The sequence below is a fragment of the Hibiscus syriacus genome, unplaced genomic scaffold (genome assembly GCF_006381635.1).
Source record: "Hibiscus syriacus cultivar Baekdansim isolate YM2019G1 unplaced genomic scaffold, ASM638163v2 tig00110429_pilon, whole genome shotgun sequence".
Taxonomy (NCBI): Eukaryota; Viridiplantae; Streptophyta; class Magnoliopsida; order Malvales; family Malvaceae; genus Hibiscus; species Hibiscus syriacus.
Window position 1 is genome coordinate 11,247,268 of NW_024062733.1, and position 26,876 is coordinate 11,274,143.

The 26,876-nt window shown below is 34.7% G+C and overlaps 3 protein-coding genes across 3 annotated transcripts; all 3 read right to left on the minus strand.

The window, feature by feature from the left end:
- Positions 1-1,775: 1,775 nt before the first annotated feature.
- LOC120125171 (pectinesterase-like) lies at positions 1,776-3,866 on the minus strand. Its single transcript, XM_039143665.1, has 2 exons — positions 2,953-3,866; positions 1,776-2,492 (listed from the first exon to the last, which is right to left on the minus strand). The coding sequence occupies exons 1-2, from the start codon at positions 3,830-3,832 to the stop codon at positions 1,804-1,806; spliced, it is 1,569 nt and encodes a 522-aa protein (XP_038999596.1). The 5' UTR covers positions 3,833-3,866; the 3' UTR covers positions 1,776-1,803.
- Positions 3,867-12,557: 8,691 nt separating this feature from the next.
- On the minus strand, positions 12,558-13,028 carry LOC120125049 (uncharacterized mitochondrial protein AtMg00810-like). The gene is made up of 2 exons (XM_039143555.1): positions 12,867-13,028; positions 12,558-12,755 (listed from the first exon to the last, which is right to left on the minus strand). Exons 1-2 carry the CDS (start codon positions 13,026-13,028, stop codon positions 12,558-12,560), a joined length of 360 nt encoding a protein of 119 aa, XP_038999486.1.
- A 2,153-nt stretch (positions 13,029-15,181) lies between these two features.
- On the minus strand, positions 15,182-21,413 carry LOC120125173. Its single transcript, XM_039143668.1, has 3 exons — positions 21,211-21,413; positions 19,632-19,697; positions 15,182-16,440 (listed from the first exon to the last, which is right to left on the minus strand). Exons 1-3 carry the CDS (start codon positions 21,250-21,252, stop codon positions 16,171-16,173), a joined length of 378 nt encoding a protein of 125 aa, XP_038999599.1. The 5' UTR covers positions 21,253-21,413; the 3' UTR covers positions 15,182-16,170.
- Positions 21,414-26,876: the final 5,463 nt, after the last annotated feature.

The following is a 26,876-nucleotide window of genomic DNA, read 5'->3' on the forward strand; positions in this document are numbered from 1 at the left end:
TTACTCTTTCATTAAACCTTTTTATATTTTCAATTTTGTAAAAAAAATTATATAAATTTTATGAATTTAAATTTTTTAAAGAAAATATATAAATATTTTCCAACTTCTTAAAAAAAACAAATATATAATAAGGATAATTTGGTCAAATATACATCCCAATAATCTTTTATTCCTTTAATCAAACACGGTAATCTTACATTCCTGCTAAATCAACCAAACAAAAAATACAACATTTCCAATAATTATATTCCCTGGTAATCTTATATTCTCACTGATAATCTTACATTCCGTGAACCAAATGCACCCTTAAGGTTAAAAGCCATGACATAAATTTTAAAAAAAATAAGAGAACTATTTTAAAAAATATATATTTTAAAATTATTTGATTCAGTCTCTAGTGTATATAGTTATTGTCAGAAAGGTATTTTTAAATAGATAAATATGTATTTTAAACATATTTTTTAAAAAATATAGAAAATTAATGAATATATAGTATATATACAGTGACATATCATGGGATCTCTTGATTGTGTCGTGTATAGCTCAACAATTCATTAATGCGATAAATTAGGTCTAGGAAGTAAACGAGGTGAGTGGAGTTTGAGTATTATTAAGTTCGACTCGACTCGAAAATTCGTGAACCTAAAATTTTCAAGCTCGACTCGAACTCAAAATTATGAACTGAAGCTCTTAAAAGCTCAAAAATGCTCGAAATGAAAAAAAAATCTTAAACTTAACTCGATTGAACTCTCAAGCTCAAACTCGAACCTGAACCTTAAATACATAAAAACCTTATACATCATTTTTAAAAAATCAACACATTAATTTTAATATTATTAATATTTTATTTTTAAAAATAAAATCTTAATATATTATATTTTCGAGCTACTCATGGGCTTTTTGAGTCGAGTATCAAGTAACTCGTTTCAACTCGTTAAGAACTCGAATCGAATTTTGACCGAATCGAATATTTATTAAATTTTGACCGAATCGATATCTAATAACTTGCATTCTCTCTAGTCTCATTTCCAGCTTAATTGGGCCCTTTTTGGCATTAATTCGAGATACCTAATCTCTCGTCCTTTTTGGCATTCTTAGCTACCAATCATATATATATATAATTTGATAATCAGGATTTCTTATATTTGTGATAAATTGGGTCCTTTTGGGCTCAATTTTGTAGGAAACTTATATATATATATTTTTGGGTCAAAATTGGATATTCCAAAATAAGTCAATGCATGTGAATAAAGGCAAGTCGCAAGTCGCAATTTGAAATTTATTAGTATGCATTAACCAATCGATAACGTATATTATTTTCGTATAATCGACAACCATGTGCTATATATTATTCTTTTTAATTTATTTCTTATATTGATAACTCACAGGATATATATTTGATCAAGAAAAATGATAAATTTTTCCTTAAAAGGTGATTCATATATTTGATTAATTGATTTTGATAAGTATAAAGAGTGAAACTTATAAATGTAAAAGAAAAATAAATAAAGTGTAGTTATTTTCTAATAAAATACTTTAAATTAGATAAATTTTAAAAATAAAAGAGACCCATTTCGCGGGACTAACGCGACAGAGGGAGTATAATATTTCTAATTGGTACAGCAATAAGTTTTTATAAATAGTAGATGCACAATTACAATTTGATGAATTAAGCATTAATACAACAGTCATTTGTCTCCACCTATATTTATTACCTGTGCAAGCGAAAAGCAAAGTGATTTCAACATCAGGGGAACTTTCCTATTTACATTTTCCAAACTGGAAAATCAACCCCCAAAACTATCACAGTCCAGCATCAAACGGCACTCCGGTGCTCGGAATCCAAGAACTTCCGGCCAAAAAATTCCCCACCGTAAATTTTCCTGCTTCTGCTGCTCCTATAACGTGATATCCACCCCATTTCACCCTTCCGCCGGTGCTTGCTCCGGCACCGGTGTTCATATACTCGGCATAGTAAAGAGTGCTCAGAGCGAAGCTTCCGCTCCAAGGTAACCACCCTTCTTTATCAATCAATCCATCCAAGGTGCTCTTCATGAACACGGTTCTTGAATACTTCTGCCATGGCCGCCCCAGATAACTCTTGAACGAACCTTGAACCACCTTCAAATCCGACGCCGCCGTCACTCGTGAATTGTGGATGATTATGCCCGTATTCTCGTTCGGGTCGGTTCTCCCTTGTGCGGTAACAGTGTTCTTTTGGCCGCTCATCGGCCGACGGATGTAGATGTTGCAGCTCTGTAAGAGGGCAACTGCGTCTCCGAATATGAAGTCGACGGTTCCGTAAATGTCGCACTCACGATAGAATTGACGTTGAGAGTAAACATATAAGGTATCTTGGTAACCTTTAAAGCTGCAACGGTAGAAGACTGAGAAATCGGAACCGGACCGGAAGGCCACCGCCTGGTGTTTTTGTGGTCCGGCGGTGTTCTCAAAGGTTATGTCGCGAGCTACGAAGCCATCACCCGAAACACCTAAAAGAAGAGTGAAAATTTACTGAGTATATTTATTTTACTAATCAAACGATTTTAAATTTATATAAAATTAAAAATAAATTAAATTTTATAAGTACAACCTAACTCTATTATTATATAATAAATTTTTATAATTCAATCGGTTTGTTTTATATTATCTAAATTTATTATTATTATTTTTAATATTATGTTGATTGATTGTGGTGAAATAGGGGACATTAAAAAAAACTTAAATTTGACTTTTCTTTTTTACTTGGTGCAAACTAAGAAACAAAATGATTTGACCCTTATGTTTTAATTTGTTATTCATGGCTCTTAAGTCTCTTTCGTTTAGGATTATGATAGATAATGATAATTATTACCTTAACACGTAATTTTTTTTCCTTTTAACTATGATTTCTTTTACGTAGAAACTAATAACGTATTGAAATATTTATGCATGTTTCATGAAAGAGCATACCAACGGTTGCCGAACGAAAAGTAGTTGTGGTTTGAGCATTCTTGCTACCGGTAACAATGGTGGCATCAATTCCATCTCCGATCAACATTATATTTTTAGCTGATTTCTTAATATCCACACTTTCCTTATATACTCCACTTTTCACGTATATAACACTTCTTTTGCCCCCACCAGCTGCTGCCACCGCCTCCGTTATGGTCTTAAAGTTACCGGACCCGTCTTGAGCCACCACGATATCGGCTTTTGGTGCACCGCTTGATTGCAAGAGCTTCCGATTGGCAGCCGAAAGCCAAGCCGGGAATCCATCGGAGAGTAGGCGTCGATTGCCATCTTGTTTAGGGAAGCTACTATGGGAAGAAGTGGTGGCCTTATTTATGGCTAGAGAATTGCTAATCAACTTGGTAAAGTTGCCTAACGTGGGTGGTAGGATTTGTAAATGAGAGGCTAATTTGAAGTCAATGAAGCCATTTTGACAGGTTTGTTGGTTAGCGATTGCAGCACTTAACCAGGTTTGAGAATCTATGGGATCGTTGGTGCTGGTTGATTGGTTAAGATGTTGGACGGTGTCCTCATAGAGTTCCAAGCAATCATCCCAGGCTAACTTGGCTCGTTCGTGGAATGAGCTCGGGTCGATCGACGAAATCAACCGGTGAACCTGAACTGCTTGGTTCAAAGTCACCTGAAGGGCAACGTCACGGAACGAGAATTGTGTTTGATCGAGTTGTGCGGCAACGCTAACACTATTTCCGATGTAATGGTCGCACACATCAGGGTATGGGGTTTGGGTACATGATGTTATGGGAGCACCATTGACAAAGTAGGCTGGTGGGAAAATGAAGAAATGGGCGAGGGAAATTGCGAGGAGGACAAGCTTATCCATGGAGAAAGTTTGAAAGGTTTTTCAAGTTTGAAGATGATGAAAGGAGAGGGAGGGGAGAAGGGCTTATATAGAGGTGGGAATGGAATTTGGTGGGACAAAAGCATCTAGTGTTAATTAGGGTTTAATTTGGCCATGCAATGATGTGCATGGCAAAACCGGATCTTTCAAAGTGATGTATTGTTGTTTTTGAATGCCACTGGTTGCGGCTAAACTAAACCATTTGGTTTTGACATTTTTTGCCCATGGTTTATTATCATAATTTACTTGTTATTAAATTATTTATATTTCAAAATTTTAATCTCAATAGATCAACTCATAATTCAGTAGACATAATTAGTTGTATTACATAGAAAGAAACAAGAAATATAGAACGGTGAAGACATTGATTTCATTGTGTTTTCTTACCATCTTAGGTCGTAATTTAATATTTATTCACATGGATAACATCCAAATTCTTAATGTAATAAACAAATGTGCCCTTTCATTTTGTTGATAGGGAGAAATCTTCCTTACGAAAATTCTAGATATTGGAACTGTGTTTAACATAAATGTCAAAACCAATAACTGATTTAATATGTATAAAGGAATTGATTATTCAGTTTTTTATCAACTCCCTTGGCCCCGTGAGGGACTTTAACAGTAGATTTTTTAATTTCTTCTTTCAACTTCATTATCTTAATTATTATATATAGGTAAATTTAATATGGGTTTGAAATGTAATAATAATAATAACAATTTCAACATCTAGGATGCAAATAAAAGATGAATTTTTACGTACTCAGAATTTTATTTAATTTTTTTAGAAGAAACGGATTTATATCACTGTAAAGGTAAAAATAAATTATTAATAAAAATATTTAAAATATATAATAATTTATTTTTTTAAGAGCACGAATGTCCTTTTAATCTATCCATGACTAACTTCATTAGCTGTGATTGGACATAGAAGTTTCGGATATTTAGAAATTACCATATATTAGATTTCCAAACTAACACGAAATAACATGTGAAAACTTGGGTTGTTGATTGGGATATACCAGATTTTGTTGGTGATTTAGCGAGTAGCTATTGGCGATTTATTTCTTTATTTTATTGCGACGACTTCTCCCTGTGCCACTTGGTTCAATTGGGATACTATAGACTGTTTTATAATAAAATAATCACAATTATACAGCACACATGTCCAGTCATCAGCCATGGATGAATGGTTCTGACTTTCATTATCCACTCTTTATTTTTTTTTTGAATCATCTTACAAATGGATGGTTCTATGGGGTTATACGTGAAAAACATTTAACTGCGTAAATACAGTATATCACCCCTCATGTTTTAATTTCATTTCTAGATTGTTAGTGTCCAGAATTAAAATTAAAATCCGAAGAAAATAAAACTAAGGGCTAAATAAGATAATTTATGAATAAACGTGGAGAGTCAATCTGGACTGACTGCTGCCCTTCCCCAGTTCTTTCCCTTTCTTTGAGTGATTCAAAAATGGTACGTCTCTAACACGGTTCGACTCATGCCTGCATGCATGACCACACCCATTGGCCCCAAGCCTACAAGAAGTCGTCTATCTGTTATTATAGCCACTAATTATTTCCATAGTTTTTTTATACAAAATACATGTTTATCTTATTAGAATTAGAATTATATTTTTTTAATAAGTTAAAGGTAATTATAAAATAGTATATGTTCTAGATTCTCTCAATCGTTTGGCGATGAAAGCTTAATCACTCTGCTGTATTTGCTAGTGCTTAAACTCGAGACATCTGATGAGTGTTTAAAATCGTTAATCTTTGCTCGTTATTTCTTCGATTTTGTGGAATTATTGCCGTTGAATTGGTCGTGTTATACTTGTTTCTATATAGGTCCTTGCTTTTCAGAATTTGTGACAAAACGGGTGAATTCTGCATTTTTTTATTATTTGGTCACGGCTGGAGACATGGGCACGACTCTGGGCACGACGTGGTCTGACGTGGCGGTTTCTAGAAGGCCCAGTCAGCGACGGTTTCTAGAAGACTTCCTCCGCACGCCTTCTGGAAGATGGATGAGCAGAGTTGCATTACGAGACTAGTTTAAGTTTGAATTTAAATTTGAAAAACAATTATCTTAGGATTATTTTATTTATTTTCTTTGTTTATCCCTTAGGCTTTGAGATACTATAAATACCCACTTGGGGTAAGCCTAAACTCATCATTCAGATTACAATCTTCTTTTCTCTCTAGTTTTTATAAAAGCTTTCTCTTTTTACTTTTCAAGTTCTTTTCATTTTTCTTTTATTTTTCAAGCTTTGTTTTCAAAATGCTAAGTATGACTTTTGTCATGCTTAGCTAAACTTTTCATAAGCTGAGAGTTGTCGCGATGACTCAATTCCATCGGGAGAATTGAAATAGGCCCTTAATATCTTCGGAATATCTCTCTCAATCTCTAAGCTTATTTTTCAAAATCAAAATAGTTTTCAAAATCAAAGATTGACTTTGGTCAAAAGGTTGTTGCGATTAAACGTGTGGGAGGAAGATTTGGCTTATAGAAAGCAATTTGACTTCCTGGGAACACACTTGGCGAGATAGCTTCGCCAAGAGGGAATTGAGATCGGAATTGAGGGTTATCGAAGCAACAATCCGAGTCGGAAGCCACGAACTTAAACGGTAATTGATCTACGACAATTGATGTTGTTAGAATCAATTACCGAAGTCGGAATCAAAGATTGCCTTGGGTATTCGGTATACAAGATAGAGTCACGGGGATAGCCCTTGTAGACAAAGTAACCGACGTGAATCCCGAAGAGAATCTTATTCGATGATCATAAGGAAATTGAGTCAAAGCAAGGCTTGAGGCTATTTTTACAGTATTTATTCACAATCTCTACTCTCTTATTTTTATTTAAATTGCTTTTATTTATTTAATCGCTTTTATCACTTAAATATATTTATACCAAAACCCTCCTTTTATTACTTTCACGCCTAATTTAAAACAATCAAACATAAATTTGTGATTTTCTAAGTCTATGAGGATTCAACCCTTATTTCTCTACACTACGCATTTCCTTATTGATTCGTTGAGAAAAAGGAATTATTTTGACATCGAAAACGACAGTTGTCAACATCTAAAAATAACAATCATTCCTTTAATCATTGTAGTAATCTGGTTCGTACAATTATAATTATATTTTAAAAATTTCTCAGTTTTATAAATTTAATATATTAATCAAATTTTAAAATATATACATCTATATTTATATTATATTAATGGTATGCCTATATCGTTAATTGAAATAGTAGCCCTAGCCCCTAGCTAAATTTTCAAATGGATCCTCCTTCCTTGTCCTACGAGAAGGCAAATAAAACTCACCAAGATTGAGGCTGCCTCTTCCCATTCCATGAATGAATCCCCCTCTCTCATAAAAGTGGTTTAGTTGGTAAGAAGATTGATTAATTAGTTTAAAATGCATTTGTTTGTATTTAATAAAATATTAGAGAGAAATAAAAAAGAGAGGATAGGATCCACATCTTTACCGTTGAACAACGGTTTTAAGACGAGCCCCACTGACTTTCTTTTTGCCTGACAATTGCTTGCCTTGATTGTTTTAAGACCCTCTAATTTCTTAACTTCAATTTCTATTTTATAAAAAAGAAAAAAAGAAATTTATCAATAAAGGTGCGCAAGACACCGAAAGGAAATTTCTTAGCTTCTTTGCATATAATTTTAGGGTAAACAATTATCATTAGTAATTGAATTTTAGAGGTTATTTCATTTTGGTCATTGAGTTATATATAAAAACTCATTTATAAATTTTTATTATTTTTTAAAAGTTATTGAACCTAGGTAAATTATATAATTAATTATTGAACTTTAGAGGCTATTTCATATATTGTTAATAGATGATTAATTAACATCTTCTTTTATCATTGTCGGTTGAGTTTATATTATGAGATGGATGGGATTAGCGAGTGCTGATAAGACATTATAATCCACAAATCTGAACCTTTGTTCAAAGGGCCCCTACTAACAATTAAGACCACATATTATCCACTAAATTTTAGAAGAAAAAAATTATTCTCTTTCTTTGTTTGCTTACTAATAATTTATTGATTCAAATCTCACTAATAATAACTCAAAAAACAATTAATATTGGCTTGAAAATTTCAAGGTTGAAGGAAGAGAGCTAATCGTCAACCCATGGGATGATGTTTGAAGCTCATTGATTAAGCTCCTACTCTTATATTAATGATTAATTGATTGATGAAGTTGACGTTGTGCCCACCTTCATATATATATATATATATTTATATATAATTCTCAAAATCAACATCAAATTTTGTTCCAAAGGTGTACTTTAAAGGTAAGAAATTGAGAGTTTTTTTAAACAAAATGGATGGTACATTAAAAAGAAAAAGACCCTTGTTGATTATTAGGGTCATTAATTGTTTCTCACTTTCGTTCGGAATTGCACATACATAATTAAGAACGTTAGAAAAGTATTTTTCTAAAAAGACCAGTTGGTTTTAATATGTACAAGGGATTTGACTTAATAATTAATTAGGCCTGCCTTAGCTACCCAATTCGATATCTAGCAAAGTCTACTTGCAAATATTTCTTTTTCATACGAGTATGGTTTGACGTAGCACTTATTTGACATTACACCTAACTTCATGTCCTCTCAATACCTTAAATCAGCTAATTTTTTACTCTTGAATGTATTAACTCTTATCCCGACATCGGTGATCCTAAATAAAAATATATATAACGTTCGAAGTCTGAGAGCTTCTTCCACAAATTTTGATGAATTTTCCATTTATACACTAAATTGTATTTTTTAATAGTAATTAAATACCATAATATTTTCTTAACAACTAGTTCGAATGAGATATTAAATTTTTAAAATATGATTAGAGGTTTGAATCTTGACGTTTATAATATATATATATATATATATATATATATAATAAATTAATAAAAAATACATAAATATTGTAATCCCTTAGACTCGGTTTTTAAGAGTTACGACTGAATCATGGTAGCCACAATGAACATACGAAAGTTGAAAATCGTTACCAAATAAAATATCAGAAATAAACTCATATCACAATTATAGGGAGGTTAAAAATAAATATTTAACCTCACAGATAAAACCGAGACTACACTTCCGATAGTCAAACTGATCCTACATCTGAATAATCTGAAAATGACAGACATAAAAAGAGTAAGCTATAAAGCTCAATGTATTCTGTAAGTGCAATCAAATATTAATATTATAACACATATAATTCAAACATGATGTAATAAATAGCACAAAAATCTAGCAATAATTATTCCAATTGTTCACCATCAAAGTATCTTGCACAAGTTCTCATAAACTTACCTTTCATTGTAGATAAATAGGATATAGACGTTGGCCTCCGAAGAGGAACCCACACTAGGAAACGAGATGGGGATGTTACCATCCAAAGAGGAACCCAAAACAGAAAACATAAATTAGGCTGAGGATGTTGTCTTCAAAAGATAAACCCAAACAAAATATAGAAATAAAGAAACAAGATGGGAACGATACCCCCGAAGAGGAACCCGAGATCTCCGCAAATAATCATAGTATGTGAATTTTTATCAACCAGCAGATCATGCATAATACATTATTAATCATAAATCAAATATGCTAGTGCAATATATATATAAATAATAGAAAAATATTTCATGGCATGTAAAAAAAATATTCAGCACAGGTCAACGAACACACCTATACTAGTTAAATGATATTAGCTAAGCCCTAAGCTTCCCATGATCGATAGTACTAGATCCTACGAAATTAGATCCTACGAAATGGGAACTTAATACTAACAATGTAGCATTATTTGAGTACTAAAAAATACATACTTAAATAGAAACAACTAGTGATTTATTTAACGACACCCACATGTATCTCGAATCAAACATCCAAAATCGAGTTGAGCTGAACGAGGGTAATATGGATCTACTAGAGAACGATGCAAAGATATGTGATCACCTTCAGAACATAATAGTAGAGTGAGTCCAAAAATCCCATAATTTACTTAACATAAATGTAACCGAAAACAAATAAAATGCAAATAGAGAAGGTTAGAATTTGACACAACAGACTACGAAAATAGACTCAAAACATCGAAAAACTTAACGACAAGGGTCAATAGAAAAAAGTTCATGGTCAAAGTCAAATTCAATGATCAATATTTCAATGGTCAACGGATTGGGTCAAATCGGTTCACGTCGAGTCTGATTCAGTTATCGATTCAAGACTGGTTTAAGTTAGATTGGTTCAAGACCAGTTCAGGTTAGACAAGTTCACCCCTCAAACTGGTTTGATCAGTCTACTAGAAGCTTTTCTACACATGTAATAGTGACGAGGAACACCATTTGGCGGTCGATTTGACACCAAAATTTCTAGATTTATGTTTTAATTAAAGTACTAGGAGTCTCTTAGCAAGGTTAGTTTATGATGGCGAAGTTGGGTTTTCTTGAAAATCCTAAAACAAAACCTCTTACTCGATTAATAATGATGACGTTGGTGGAGGAAACAAGGGTACCATACAAATAAGAACATCGAGCTAAGATGAACGGTATCAGAGGTGACAATCACGTAAACACAAACGACGACAAATATAGTAAAAATTAAACACAAGTAGAGAGAAGAAAATGGGAAGCAAGGATGCAACATCTTTTAGGAGGCGAGTGGGAAAAAAGAGAAAAGAAGAGAATGAGTATAAAATACCCTAAAACATGAGTTACTCTCTACTAGTCTTCAAAAACTATATAAAATGAAAAACAAAAATTTTATAAAACACGAGTTAACTTTAAAAAAATGTGCAATCAATCTCCAAAATTTTATAAGCATTTAAATTTAACTCCAATATTACGGTTTGACAACACTTCCCCTTCAGAAAATTTTGATTTTAAAGTTTTGACATAAAAAGATGAAGAAGTTGCATCTTCATAGACTCCTAAGCCACCCTCCGCAAGTTTATAGTTACTCCATAATACTTTAACTATATGAAAACGACAAACAAAAAAAGAGTAAGCTATAAAGCTCATTACGCCCTCTAAGTGCAATAAGATATTAATATCAAAATACATATAATTCAAACATGATGTAATAAATAGCACAAAAATCAGGCAACAATAGTGCCATTTGTCCAACACCAAAGTATCTTACAAAAGTTCTCACAACCTTACCTTTTCTACATATAAACAAAATATGGATGTTACCCTAAAAAATGAATCCATAGCAGGAATCAAGATTGGGACATTACCATGAATGAGGAACTCAGAATAGAAAATAGAAATTAGGATGAGATGTTACCCTTTGACGAGGAACCCAAACAAAACAGAAACCAAAAAATAGGAGAGGATCTTACTCCCCAAAGAGGAACACGAGACCTCCGTAAATAGTTTTAATACTAAAATTTATACCAATTAGCAGATCATGTATAATGCATTATTAATCATAAATAAGATATTCTAGTGCAATATATATATGTATAAATAACATAAAAACAACTCACGGCATGGAAAAACAAACATGCAATACAGGTCAGAGAGAACACTTATACCAGTTAAATTATACTAAGTCTTACGCTTCTTACGATCAATAATACTAGATCATGTGGAATAGGAACCTAATAAGAGAAACGTAGGATTTTTTGAGTACTAAAAATAATATTTACTTAAATAGAAACATCTAATAATTTATTTAACGACAGCCATATGTATCTCTAGTCCAACGTACTAAATTGAAGTAAGATGAATGAGAGTGATCTAGTTATACTAGAGAGTGGTGTGAATATACATGATCACCTTCATGACATAACATCAGCGAATGAGTCCAAAAATCCTAGAATTTATTTAACACAAATATAACCTAAAACAAAAAAATTACAAAGCAACGTTTTCGAGTTAGAATTTAGTAAAACAGACTACAAAAATAGAGTGAAGACATCGAAAAATATAAAGATAGAAATCAACTAAAAAAAGTCAATGGTAAAATTCAATAGGTCAACGAGTTATTAGATCGAGTTAGGTCAATTTGGGTCGAGTCTGATTTGGTCATTGGTTCAAGATCAGTTTAGGTCAGATAAGTCCACCCTTCAACCGATTTGATCGATATGTCAGAACCTCTTCCATACGTGCAAGAGCGACGTATGAAACGCCCTCCGGTGGTTGGATTTAGATCTATTAAAAACTCAAGAAGAATCACAAAATCAACAATACATTTCATATTAAAAGACACAACTGAATACATAAACTTTATAGCTTACAAGAAATGAAAATCGTCTGCTTAACATCATAACTATTGGACTAAAAACCTATCAGCCTAAGGCTTTGCTTGCATACAGCTGAGCGCACATTAATTGTGTGCTCCTTAGTTCACCATGCACGTAATCTTCCAAAATTCTCCCTACTTATTCTTATTCTCCTTTCAGCAGACTCACTTTTACCCTTTCTCGAAATATGGTAAATGATGTTTTGGTCAATGGTTTTGTTAGTCCATCGGTAATTTGATGAACAGTAGTAACATAGCTAACACATAACTGGTTGGCAAAATTTTTTTCCCTTACAAAGTGAACATCTAAATCCACATGCTTTGACTGAGCATGACAAACTGGAGTAGCACTCAATGCAATTCCACTGGTGTTGTCACACCAGATGATATGTTGTCATATTGTTTCACTGCTAGATCAGTTAGAAGAGCATCCACCTAAGCAACCTCTGTAGCTGCATCAGCTAGGCTTCGATATTCTGCTTTCATGGTTGACCTATAGACAACATTCTGCTTCTTAGCAGACCATGACACCATGTTACCACCAACTAAAACACAATGACCTGACATGGATCGTCGATCATCCACACAACCACCCCAGTCAACATCATCAAAGGCCACTACACGTATTGCTTCCTTGGACAGTGAAAGCACCAATCCAAACTCCACAATTCCAACCAGGTAACGTAAGATGCGTTTAGTAGCCAACAAATGACACTCTCATGGTTCATGCATGAACTGAGCTACCTTACTCACACTGTAAACAATATCTGGTCTTGTATGAAAAATATTCAATAACGCCCCAACCATACATCGAAATTCTCGAGCACTTTCTAGCAGTTCTCCTTCATCACTACAAAGTTTATTATTGAGAACCATAGGGGTGACAGTTGGTGTAGTCTTTAACATGCTTGTTCTCTCAATCAATTCTAAAATAAACTTCTTTTGACTAAGCACCAATCGATCACCATATCACCAAACCTCAATTCCTAGAAAATACTTTAAGTCACCAAGGTCTTTTAAAGAGAAATTATCGCGAAGTAACTGAACCACTCATTCAATCTTAACAACAGATTTTCATGTAACAAAAATGTCATCTACATAGACAAGTACATATGTAGAGACTCCTTGAGTATGAGAAATGAACAATGAAACATCAGTTTTCAACGATCGAAATCCCATTTGCAAAAAGCTATCCTTCAGCTTAGTATGCCAATTCCTTGGTGCTTGGCGTAGCCCATAAAGAGCCTTCTGAAGTTTGCACACAATCTTGGTGCCATCTACAACAAACTGTTCGAACCCAGGTGGCTGCTGCATGAAGTCATCTTCATTCAAATCACCATTTAAGAAGGTATTGTTAACATCCACATGCTTCAGAGACCACTTGTTTGTGACAACAAGAGACAAAAAATATTCAACGTTGGAAATTTGACCATTGGACTGAAGGTTTCTTTAAAATCTTGCCCTGGTACTTGTGAAAACCCCTTTGCAACAAGGTGAGCCTTGTAACGATTAATTGTGCTATCATGATTCTACTTTAACTTGAATAACCATTTGCAACCAACTGTTGTTCGTCCAGCTGGCAGTGACACCAATGACCACATACCATTTCATTGTAGAGATGCTAATTCATTTTGAATAATAGCTGCCCAGTTACTGGCTTCATGGCCTGATGGATATCAGTAGGAATTGCCATGTCTAATTCACTGACAAACACTTTTAGTTTGAATATACCACACTTACTTCGTGTAAGCATGAGATGATTATTAGTGACATGTATAATGTCAACTGAAGCTTCACCAACAAACTCAATTGAAGCTTCATCAACATGTTGTGCATCTGCATTGGTCACACCACTATTACTTGGATCAATATTAGAAAAGGAACCATCAGTAGACAGAGAGGGAGTATCTCCATTATTGCTCAAATCAGCGCTTGCCAGCAAAGAATCATCACCACATCCACTTAACACAACATCTGCATGTGAAGTGGCACTAGTAGATGCATGTTGCGGTGTTACTACTTGAGGACATGTCTTGTGGCGCTTAACAGTAATCTCAAGTGCTACTGACCTACAAGAGAACTAAGCACGATAACATGCAGCAAGCTTTGTCTCTGCAATAGGGAAAACAAATTCATCAAACTTAACATGCATGCTAATAAAAACTCAACCAATAGAGTCAAGACACTGAAACCCTCGATGTTGAGTGTTGTAACCCAAAAACGTGCACACTCTGGACCGGGGCATCAACTTGTATGGTTGAAATGCTCGAAGATGTGGAAAGCACCTGAAACCAAACACACGCAGAACCTTATAGTATGGCTTCTTAGCAAACATCTTTTCAAACAGGGAAATATTGCCTAACACCTTGGTTAGCATTTTGTTCACTAGATGAGTAGCATTAGCTACTACATATGACCAAAATCGAATTGGAAGAGAGTCTTGAGTTAACAGCACAAGTGCCAACTCTATTAAGTCTCGGTGCTTACGCTTTACAACCCCATTTTGCTCAAAAGTATGAGAGCAAGTGACCCTATGCAAAACTCCTTCCTGAGTTAACTCATTCGACCAGTTTCTGTACTCTCCCCTCATTCACTTTGCACAACTTTAATAGGTAAAGAAAATTGAGTCTTAACCATACTTTGAAATAGACGAAATGTTACAATTGCATGTCATTTATCCTTCAAGAAATACACCTATATATATCTAGCACACGCATCCACAAAAGAAATATAGTATTGATACCCAACAGAAGGTTCAGGTGAAGGCCCCCAAATATCAGAAAGCACAAGTTGAAACGGTACATCATAGATTATAGTCGATTTAGTAAAGGGTAATTTGTGACTTTTACCTAAACAACAAGCAACACAAGTGTGATTTGCATTATCTGAAATAGTAACAACAAATGTCTTACAAACTGACTTTAAAATAGGAAATGCTAGATATCCTAATCTCATATGTCACAAATCAAGTGCATTACAAGAGGCATCAATTGAAAGAACCTTTGGTTTATTACAATTGCTCAAATTATTATTATCCAACGCAAAAGTATAAAGACCACCTTGCTGATTTCCTTATAGTATAATCTTGCCTGACACCTCATCACAAATGCAACATCCATTAGCATGAAACTCGAAAAATATGTGATTATCCCTAGCAAGCTTTGATGCCAAAAGAAGATGTTTAGTAATTTTAGGTACATGTAACAATTCTGTAAGTAACAAAGCTTGTGAGGATGATGATGAGCGTAATAAAGATTTACCAACCATATTTACATTAAGAGAAACTCCATTCCCAACCAATAGATTACCTGGACCATCAAGATCAGTAGTGTGAGCAATATTGGACGTATCAGGAGTCACATAATGTGTGGCACACGAATCAATAACCCACTGAGCACGAGGAGATACAACCATATTAGCCTGAGATACACCACCAGCTTGCATCGAGACAACACCATGCTTACTGGCACAACATGCACAACTAACATTGTCAAGACTCACATAGTTAACACTACTCAATTCACCCTTAGATCGTGGCTGAGTATTATTTTCTAAATCACCTGAAAAATCATGATCAAACTGATACCAGCATCTATCAACCGTATGTCCATTCTTACCATATAGTTGACACTATAGACGGGCTCGACCTTTACCACCAGACCGTTCACCACGTATCGAGGCAATGTGTTGTTGTTTGTAATCATGAGAATTATTAGATGCAGTAGAGCTAACATGAACTTTACCCTGCACAACATTGGCACTCATCGAAAAATTCTCAGTATGAGAATTAAATCCAGCCAATTGTGTTTCCTCATCAATGAGCATTGAATAAATCCGATCCAGAGAAAGCGTATCTGGACTTGTAGTGATCACTACCATAAACGACTGATATTCTGTTGGCAAGCCTTTCAAAACGCTCACAACGTGCTCAACCTACGACACATGGCTGCCACATGACTCAAGAGCATCACAAATCTCTTTATATGAGTGAGATATACACGCATCGAGTCATCTCTTTTCCTCAATGACTGAATCTTGTAGTGCAAGTTCATGACCGTGTTGTAGATCGGTTGGCAAAGAACTGCACAACAGTGTGCCAAACAGCCATTGCGGACTCAGCTCCTAATAACTGAGGTAGAAGCAGAGCACTGATCGTGGACAAAAGCCATGAGGCAAGAGCACTGTCTTGTGCCATGAAATCTTTAAATTCTTCATTGACAATATACACTTCATTATCATCAACAACCAACTCAGGCGGTACTAACATTGTGCCATTGAGAATCCGTTCGAGCTGGTGACTATGAACCGTGAGAAGAACCTGCTACTTCCAGAAAAGAAAGTTAGTCTCATCCAAAACAATGTTTACTTTCTTATTCGTAAACATGGCGAACCAACCAGAACAACGCTCGAAAAATCACGTCAGAGAGCACAACAAAGAAGAGGCCTAAAACGTTTGGCGAAAGATACCATATTATAAACTCAAGAAGAATCACAAAATCAATAATATATTTCTTATTGAAAGATACAACTGAATACAACAACTTTATAGCTTACAAGAAATGAAAATCGTATGCTTAACAACATAAATAATGGACTAACAACCTAACAGCCTAAGGCTTTGCTTGCATATAGCTGAGCGCCCATTAATTACGTGTTCCTTAGCTCACCATGCACGTAACCTTCCAACAACATCAAAAATTCCAAATTTATGTTTTAATGTACGAGGAGACTTTTACCGATGTTAGTTTATGGCGGTGGACAGGGGAACTGTATTTTCTTGAAAACTCCAAAACAAAACCTCCTCCCTGATAGATACTGACGATGTCAATAAAGGAAACAAGGATATCAGACGAATAAGAAAATTGAGCTAAGTTGAACAATACTAGCAGTGGCAACCATGACGACACAATTGACGACAAAGAGAACAAAAACCGAGCACAAGTAGAAAGAAGAAAATAGGGAGAATGAATGTTGTAGTTTTTAGGAGGTAAGTGGGAAAAGAATAGAAAATAAGAGAATGGGTATAAATTACACTAAAACATGGGTTAACTCTGCTACTAGTCCTTAAACTTTAAAAATTTTACAATCAAGCTCTAAAATTTTTTAAGCATTTAAATTTAACCCCAATATTGTGGTGTGATATATATATATATTTGATAAGATACATTTACACTATATAAATTTAATAATTTTTGCATGAACCAAGCGACTTCAATGGTTAATGGATTGTTGTTATGTAACGTCCCGAAACTCGGGTCAGTAGTTTGGGTTAATCTGAGATCCGTTTTAGAGCCCAAATGATTTATTTAAAATAGCTTGGATCAAGTTTATTAGGAATTGGGCTGAGTTGGGCCCAAAAGGATTATAAGAGGTGATGATATTTTAATGAGCTTGAAAGTGTAGGGACTTAAAGTGTAGTTTATCTAATTTTATTTTGAAAGCTAAAAACCCCCTTATTTTTATTTGGTATGCGTGAACCACTCCCCCTATAATATCTCAACAAACTTATTCTCATTCATTCCATTTTTTATCTTCCTCTCTCTTTCAAAAAGTAAGTTATCAAATAATCCAAGTCTAGTTTGATTCAACAAGGTAAGATTGTTAGTCCTCATCCTACTAGCTTTAATTTAAGATCTACATTGTAAGTTTTAAATTTGGAAATAAAAAATAGGTTTTTGGGAGGTTTAAGGGAAATTTTGGATTTTAAGTTGTTGTTGATAGATTCAAGTTCTAGTAGTGTTCTCATCCTTAATTCATCACTTAGTTTAATTAGAATTATTTTTTCTTACTCTTGAATTGTTAAAGAAGTGGGTGAAAGCTCAAAGGCCAAGGGGAAAGAGAAAACTCCCATTGAGTGAGTTGGATTTTGCATTTAGCAAAAAATTTGAGGTAACCACACTTACAACTCCTACATACTAGTTATTGGGTCATTAAACATATTAAATAGCATGAAGGTTGAGAAATAAGCTTGTTGAGCATATTAATGGTAGAATTTAGGTTTTATGTTATAAACATGATTTGAAGCCTTATTTATGCCCCTTTCATGATGACATAAGACTCTAAACACATTTGGGAACCTCTAGGTAGCAATGTAAAAGAGTTTGAGTGCCCAAATATGGCATTTTCAAGTGATAGTGTCAGTAGTGGAGGAATCAGTACCGATACTGTTCATGTTCAGGCTTAAAATTATGAAATTTATGAAGGCAGTATCGATACCCCTTGAAGGAGTATCGATACAGGGTTCGGTATTGAGACTGGTGTGCTTGGTATCGAAACCCAAATTTCATAATGCTATTTTTGTTTCGGTACTCAAAGGAGTATTGATACCCAAGGTCTACAGCCCATATGAGTATCAATACTTTTACTTTTAAAACAAGAGAGTTTTGTACTAGAGTATCGATATCTTGAGAAGGGTATCGATACTGTGTGACCAGTATCAATACCAAGGAGTTATTTTGGGCTATAAGTTAAGAGGAATTATAAAATCTAGTGAGGTTCCCAATAAGCTTTATTTTCTCTCAAATAAGACTACAAGTGGAACAATAATAATGCTTAACTCGAACATAGAAACAAATAAGAATAGGGTGACATAAAACTAGCATTGGTTGATGTTTGGTAAATAATTCAGACACCTGAGTTCTTTTAATTCAGGGTGTCGAAGTATAGAATCAGTCCGGATATCCTTAGGTAGTATGTAAGGCCCTTAAAACTGACTAGCTTGGGCGTAAAGTCTGATATTCGCAAGGGGTGGGATAGTCGGGGGTGTGATATTTGATGCAGAGATTCCAGAGGCCATATCCTCGGTAGACTAGAGGGGTGCGTGAGCTCCGAGATATAGAAATTCCTCAGCCGCATCATGATGTCTACCATAGCGTAAATAAGTTATTAAAGCATGATATTAATGAACCCAGTTAGTGTGTTTTAGTTGTTAGTGTGGCACTCGACTAGTTAGCTCAACGTTTGAAATTTGTTTCCTTACGCATATTCTTAGGTGGAGCACTTGAAAAACTTTTGTGCAAGGTAGATCTAGACCAGATTCTAGGGTAGAGTACGTCTCGAGTCCTTTAGTGGTCATGTATATTCGAAATCCCTATTTTATATACTCGAGTTATGATTTGTTTTGAATGGTGGTCTGTATATTTTTGTTTACTATTTATGGGAGCTCCATAATATAATTTGTTTTGTATAAATGATGTTAAAGTTTTTATTTTATTTTTATCATTGATTTTTTTTTTATTTTGAATGGTTGTTTTAAATTAATAATAATGTGAAAATTTTAGTTAGCCACTTCAGTGGTTCATTGTGGCATTCTTATCGGTCGACTGTGCGTTGTACTGGTGTAAGGTGTTACATGTTATCCCTTAAGGTCTAGAGTTAGGGCACAAGATCTATGTATGCAGATGTATGAACATTTATTATCAAATCATTGAGAGTGTTTGAATATATATTATATTTTATTCACTTTAGATTTATCGGAAGAAATTAATAAATTCTATATGGAAATATCACCTGAATCAATGTGGAGGTATGCGTGACTCCAATCCGGCAATCCACTTCGTGAATCCAATCTGCTACCTAGGCGAGGTAAAAGAAATCCAGCACACCAAACATTTTTAATATAAACATTTAAGAAAACAAAGTTCTGATTTAAAATTAGGCTTAAATGCCCCATTACCCCTGAACTATACCATTTGTATCATGTTACCCCATAAAGTATTTTTTGAGACGTTTTGCCCTCTTAACTATAAATCTTTACCCCGTTTTCCCAAACCGTTACTCGGTTAAAAATAGCATGGCAAATTACATATTTAGTCACTCAACTATTTTCAGGATTCTACTTCCGTTATGCAATTATTTTTTCTTTCAAAATAATCACTAAACTTAAGTTTTTATTCCATTTTAGTCACCTAGATCGATTCAATTTATCTTTTTGAATTTGTAACATTCATTTATATCACATATTTTTTACTCGACATATACATTTAATTTATAATGATAAATAATATTATAACGTAAATAATAAGCAACATATTAAGTTGTTTGTACTTGAAATTTTAATAAAGAAATATTAAATGTTAAATTAAAATATCATAAATATTTAAAAAAAAAATATGAACTGGTCATTATTGTTCAATATTAGAAACTTTTTTATTCGACTTATTTAATCCTAGTTTTCAAAAGATGTATTAAATGCTTAACATAAAATCACCAGCTAACAAAAAGTTGCCTATCGATTCATTTTAGATAAAATTTTCTGTTCCTACAAACCAAGCAAACTAAATAGTTAAGAGATTTATAGTTATTATTTGAGGTTTTGGATTAGAGCATCGCTTATGTTAGAAATATGAGCATTCACTATCAAATGTTTAAGAGTATTATTTAGACAAACACCTCAAATTTATAAAAAATAAAAATAAAAAAATAAACCAATCAGTTTCCCATCCACTCCTATATACAATTATCACGTTTCGGTTCAAAATAATTTTTTAATCAATTGAGATATTCTCAATATTTTCAATTTACTTTGAAAATTAGGGTTTACGGTATTATGGTTTAAGATTTCCCTACTTATTAACACATAAACACAACCAAAGTACTTTTTATATCAATCATTCATTTGCTCAATGTTTTCAAAGCCATAAAGGTTTATTTATCACTTAATTCAAACAAAATTCATTTCATAATTAAGTTATGTATAATATTTAATCAAACTTTTCAAATCAATTACATTTCTCAAAACACTTGCACTTCAAAAAAATACATAACATATTATATTATTCAAAAATCACTTCATCCACATAAATTACTAAATTATAACTATCCACATGTTATTTCCATAAATATTTACTTTTAAAATATACCATATTTATAAGAAAAATTCAAGGTAAATGAACATCACAAAGTACATACCAATTTCTATTCATAGTAGCTTTGAAATATGTTTCCAAATATTTTCTTCAACATATATCTTATCTTTCCCTTTGATTTCTATTCATATTTCATGTTCTTTATCTTCAAGAATGAACAACACATAAATGATGATTTTCTACATATAAGAGGAAGATATTCATGAGTAAATTTCACTTACCTTGGATTTGTTTCTAATACTCGTATTCATTTCACGTTTCATTCTTTTCTCTTGTCTTATTTCTTCAATTTGTCGCCGAAAGAGGTTCAGATGAAGTTTTGATTGGCAAATTAATCAAAACGGTTGAGAATTGAAAAAATAAAATGTTGGAGAATGTTGGGTTCATTCTCTTTTCCATTAAGAAAATGAAATGAAAAAGATGACTTCTGTCCTTTGATTTTTGGCACTTGAAAGGAAAGATGAAGAAAACTCTTCATTTATCAAGAAATTTTCCCTTTAATTTAATCCAATGATCAAGATTGGTCATGGAAGAATTGATCCAATGACTAACGTTAAATCCCGTACAAAAATCTCCATATTTTTCTTTTTGTTTTACCCTTAATGATTTTCAATGGCCAACATTAAACTTGCACTATTTGATCCAATGACTCACGTTATTCTTTATAAAAATATCATAATTTTCTTATTATATTTAATCAAAATTCATATATAATTACCTTAAATAATGTCGTTTTCAAAGTAGCTTTCTTATGGCCTAAATATAAAGGTAATTTGATTTTCCCCCTTTAACTTTTATCATATTCTTATTGTAGACGCTCAATTTGTCCGGGGTGTTATTCGTGTTTAATCGGGTTTTATTATTGTTTTTATTGCAATTTCGGTTATTAGCATAAATTTGGTATTATGTAGTTATATATATATATATACGGATAAGTAATTAAATAGTTAAATAATTGAATAATTAAATATATAAAATATGCCCTAAATATTGCCATTTTTGTTACAGGCCGAACCAAACAATTAAAATACAACAGGCTCAAGCCCAAAGTAGCAGCCCATTTGAGGATACCCTAGACCCGTTAGGGTTTCCTGTCACCATCTCCATGCGCAGCTGAGCCTCCACCGTTGGATCTGGCTTCATGATCCAACGACTCTCAATCCTCCCAGAAGCCTCCACCGTTAGATCGGAGGTGATCCAACGGCTCCTAACGCACTCGGAACTCCAAGACAGCACGAACCAACCGGGTGCTACCCACGTGAAGTCTCTCGGGACTGTTCCCCATCGCCTGTGCCCAGGCTGCTCGCGCCCGTGACTTGCTCGCTCCAGATCCCTGCAAACACACCAAACGAGAACAGAAACAGAAAAGAAGAAAACTGGAAAGAAATCTATCAACTAGAAATATAAAGGAAAGGAAGGGGGTAAGGGAGAGCCCTCGGTCATCGGCAACGGAGAGGAACAAAAAAAAAGGGAAACACCAATCCCTCAGTCATAAGAAAACAACAGAGAATACAACCCAAAAAGAACACAAAAAAAACGAAATACCCAGCAACCAGCAACCATAGAACACAAACCCAAGGCAAGACACTTACCCTTTCGATCCAGTAACTTTCGTCACTAGAAATCCACACCCCGTCTGCGATAAGGTAAAACCTTTTGCTTCCCGTTCATTTGGAGTCGTGCATGTCGGTTTTAGGTCTCGAGCTTTAGGGATTTGGAGGGTTCGGTGTAGATTTGGTCATATGTTGGCCGGGTAGTTGGATGGTGGCTCTCATCGGAGTCTTTTGGGGAAGGAAAAAGGTCGCGATGGCCGTGGTTTTTGTAGGTCTACTGGAGAGTGAAACAGAGTGGGATTCGAGGGTTTGGTTTGAGTCATGGGTTAGGGTCGCGTTTATTTTAGGAAGAGGTCTGCTTCGAGTTATCGTCGGGGCTTGTGTGGCTCCCCATCGGAGCCGTTGAGCGACGGAGGCCGCGGTGGCCTTCTGTTTCGCGTAGGGTTAGGCGAAGAGAGGAGAGGGATTTGAGGAAAACGGCAGGGTATCTGGCAAAGGTTGAGAGAAAACGGCTGAGAGTTGTTTAGGGTTGAGAATAAAATGAAGGCTAGGTTAGAAGATACCCTAATGTCTCATATGCTACCACGCCAAAACGGCGTCGCATCATGTAGGTTCAAAACGGCGGCATTTTGATGTTTAGGGGGAAACGGTGCGTTTTAGGGTTAGATGGTGTAGTATCTGTTTGGGTCCTCCCAATTTCAACCCGTTCTGTTACAGTCCCTAACCGAGATTTGTTGCAATTTTAATTTCGGCTCTTAATTTATAGCGCATCTTATTTTAGTCCAGTTACCTATGTTGGCCATTTTTGTGCAAATTTGACATTGGCTATGTAATTTCGGAAATGTGCATTGTGATCCTGTATGGCACTTTTGTAATATTATGCTTGCAGTGCATGGAAATGAATTTTTTATGAAATGAGCCTACTGTTTAGTTTCTTTATATTTTAACCCTTGTTTAACTTTTGATTAGTATGTTTAGTTTTGATTTTATTCATATTTAGTCACTTTTTAAAATATGTATATATCTATATATTTTAATTTTGTAGTTTTTCATGTCATGTTTTTATTACATTTAAGTCATGTTTGTACATTATACGTTAACATGTGTGGTTTTTTTTTTTTTTTTTTTTTAAATTAAAATATATGTATATATTTTTTTCTTTTGTACATGATATTTTAATCATAATATTTATTACTCTTTGCATGACATTCAATCAACATAATTTGCATGATAGCCTCACGTGAATAACTCGATCTAATCACATAATCGGAATTAAGGGTAATGCCCTTTTAATCTAAAATTATCAGAATGGCTTTTCTTAACTTACAGGAAAGTTGTTTTGACGATTTTAAATTAAAATGGTATCCCGTCAGTAACACCTAATTAAATTTGGATATATCATTGTAAAATTTGGGAGCGAAAGAAAAGAAAATATTCGACTATTTAAATTTTTCGAGAAAAGGTCGTTAGAACTGAACTAAAGATCTGGTCTCGATATTTTTAAATAATCGAATATCCTTTATCTTTCTAATGACTTGGTAATTTTAATTAAATCTGTTTTGTTCCTTTTCAATGTTTCAAATTTGCATTTTGTTGTCTTAAGGGATCATAAATCAAATTAAATTCGAACTTGTGAAATTCGTTGCAAAGACAATAATTAATCGACGAGGTACCGATTTAGGGCGTTGTGGGGGTGCTAATCCTTCCCCACGCGTAACCGACTCCCGAACTCAGATTTTGATAACGCAGACCTTAATTTGTCGTTTTAATTAAAATTAATTCTTATTTAAAATGACAATGTTTTTGGGTGCCCAATCACACCCTAATCAAAGATTGGTGGCGACTCCTCGAACCTTATATTTTTATCGTAAAGGAATTTCCAATTTTCTCGAAACGAGAGGTTTTCTAAAATCGCACTGTTTTTAATTAAAAATCCAATTGAAAAGATAATAACTAAAGATGATGCGGTTTTCCAAATCACCCTCGCCCCCGTTTAAAAAAATCGTTTCGACAGCTTGGCGACTCCACTGGGGACTTTTTAGAGAGTCAGGCCTATAGTCGATTAATTAATTGTCTTTGCAAACGAAAGTTGTAAGTTCACTTTAATTTGATTTTTGATCCCTGATTTGTTTTAAATTGTTGTTTGCATTTTAATTTGCGTTTTAATTAACAAATAAATAGTTGTACTAATGTGTGATCTACATGTTTTCAGTTTTCTGACTTTCACTTTAGTCTATTGTTTTTCTTGGATCGAGGCAAAGGATTATGGGTTTCCCCTCACTGTCGTTACAACCATTTCGATATTTAGAGCCTTCTTACTGTGCTCTGTCCCGTTAGGTAGGGGTGAAAGCTACGCTTACGTGAGAAAAATTATTTTTCTCCGCATGGGCTTTAGCTAGTAACCTCTGGGGTACATGCCTTATGTTTACGAGTGAAACATTGAGTTTCCTCGCATGGACATAGGGAAATGTATCCTCTCAAAATTGAACTTGATCCGTTTTAAGCCTATAATGGGCGAGGATCGAGGGTCTGGCAAGCCCAAGGGGGGCACCAGCAAAAGACAATTCGAGGACCCTTTTAGAAATACTGAAACTCTGCCCATCTTATGTTGAATCTCTGTCCACAGACACAAAGGGGAAACTCATTCTAACTTTTCCCTCGAATTTTTTTTTTTTTTTTTTTGCAAAAAGTATTCGAACTAGAGATCATGTGGTTAGGTTTATTTTTCAAACATGCATGTGAATTAGATACCATGCGGTTAGGATTTTTTATGAGTAACAAAACATGTGGGTAAATATCATGTCGGGTAGGATCTACTAAAGCATGATTGGGTAGATATCATATTGGGTAGATATCATGTGAATAAGGTTTAAGATGTATATATTTTCTATCTCCATGTTGTTTATGTATTCTTCGACTATTCATTGTATATACTAACACAGTTTTATTTTTGTTTGTGTTTTGTGTTTTATTTATTACTGCTGCATTGCATCATCATTCATGAAGAAAGGTGTTGATTCACAAGGTGGTCATAAAAGTAGAAGGCGGTCATAAAATGGACAAGAGCTTTCATAACAAGGAAGTGGATAACGCAGAAGTGAGGTCGTGGTCCGAAGAAAGTCAAAGGAAGAAAGGTGACAGTTTGACTGAAGATTACATATCAGTACTACCAGAGGTTGCTCCGGTCAGTCTAAAGCAAAACGATTTGCAAGAGTTACGCGAAATTTGGGAAAGTTGGAATTCTGATGTGAAATACTCTTTCTGGCAAAAGTATGGTGACATCGCCCTTCTGTTGTACGTGAAAGTAAACGAACCCCTAATCAAAGCTCTCGTCCAGTTTTGGAATCCCGCATATAGCTGCTTCACTTTCAACAAGGAAGATATGACTCCCACGTTAGAAGAATACACCTCCTTGTTTCATTTCGAGACGATACACTTGGACCGTATCTACTCAAAAGCCTCAAGGACACAATCCTTTAAGAGCAAGCTCGCAAGGATTACTGGGATGGGAGAGAATTGGGTTGCTGATCGAATCCAAAAGAAGGGAGAGTCCGATTGCTTCCCTTGGTCATGCCTCAAGGAGCTCATTGTCAAGTATAGCGATATCGAGAAGAGCATGGAGATGTTCGCCTTGGGAATTTATGGTTTGATGATTTTCCCGAAAGTTCTTTATCACGTGGAAGCCGCAGTGGTCGATTTATTCGAGCGTTTGGAAAGGAAGGTAAACCCTGTTCCTGCAGTTTTGGCTGAAACATTCAGAGCACTTAGCAGTTGCAGAAGAGCTGAGAGTAGCCGCTTCACCGGGTGTGTCCAGTTGCTTACTGTTTGGATACGCAGTCACTTCTGGAAAATTGACCGAGAGTATAGCCGACGGTTTTCTACGGCCTATTCACCCTTAAAAGATTTCCTCACTAAAGAGTGGCCAGAGCATCTCACTAGGAAGGATTGGGTCTCACTCTTCAGAAATTTACAGGAGCATGATATAGTGTGGCGTGTCCCCTGGTTAGCTTTTGTGGATGTGTTGTACAAATGCGGGGATTCCGATTGGGTAACCCTATTAGGGTTATGGGGTGGAGTAGGTTATGCGCCACTGATGGTACTGAGACAATTTGGGGCACGCCAATTCATCCCAGCTACATCCGGTCTGAAGGCATCTGAATTTGTGTACTGTGGAGATCACTACAAGAAGACTGCTCGTGCAATGTCAGAGGCGTGGAAGTCAACCTTTAGAACTGATTTCATAGCAGCTGAGGTCATGCTGACCCCAGACTACGTGGCATGGAGGGCGGCGCGAAAGAATGATATCCTTCCGTTGGCGGATCGTGACCAAACAA

Coding starts and splice junctions, on each gene's coding strand:
- LOC120125049 (XM_039143555.1), bottom strand. CDS start 13,028: ATGTTAAAGACTACACCAACTGTCACCCCTATGGTTCTCAATAATAAA. Junction 12,756..12,866: donor TTGTTTACAGTGTGAGTAAG/GTAGCTCAGTTC, acceptor TCACTGTCCAAG/GAAGCAATACGTGTAGTGGC.
- LOC120125173 (XM_039143668.1), bottom strand. CDS start 21,252: ATGAAACGTGAAATGAATACGAGTATTAGAAACAAATCCAAG. Junction 19,698..21,210: donor GTATTAGAAACAAATCCAAG/GTAAGTGAAATT, acceptor TACCTCGCCTAG/GTAGCAGATTGGATTCACGA. Junction 16,441..19,631: donor ATACCTCCACATTGATTCAG/GTGATATTTCCA, acceptor TGGAAGTAGCAG/GTTCTTCTCACGGTTCATAG.
- LOC120125171 (XM_039143665.1), bottom strand. CDS start 3,832: ATGGATAAGCTTGTCCTCCTCGCAATTTCCCTCGCCCATTTCTTCATT. Junction 2,493..2,952: donor TTTTCGTTCGGCAACCGTTG/GTATGCTCTTTC, acceptor CTCTTCTTTTAG/GTGTTTCGGGTGATGGCTTC.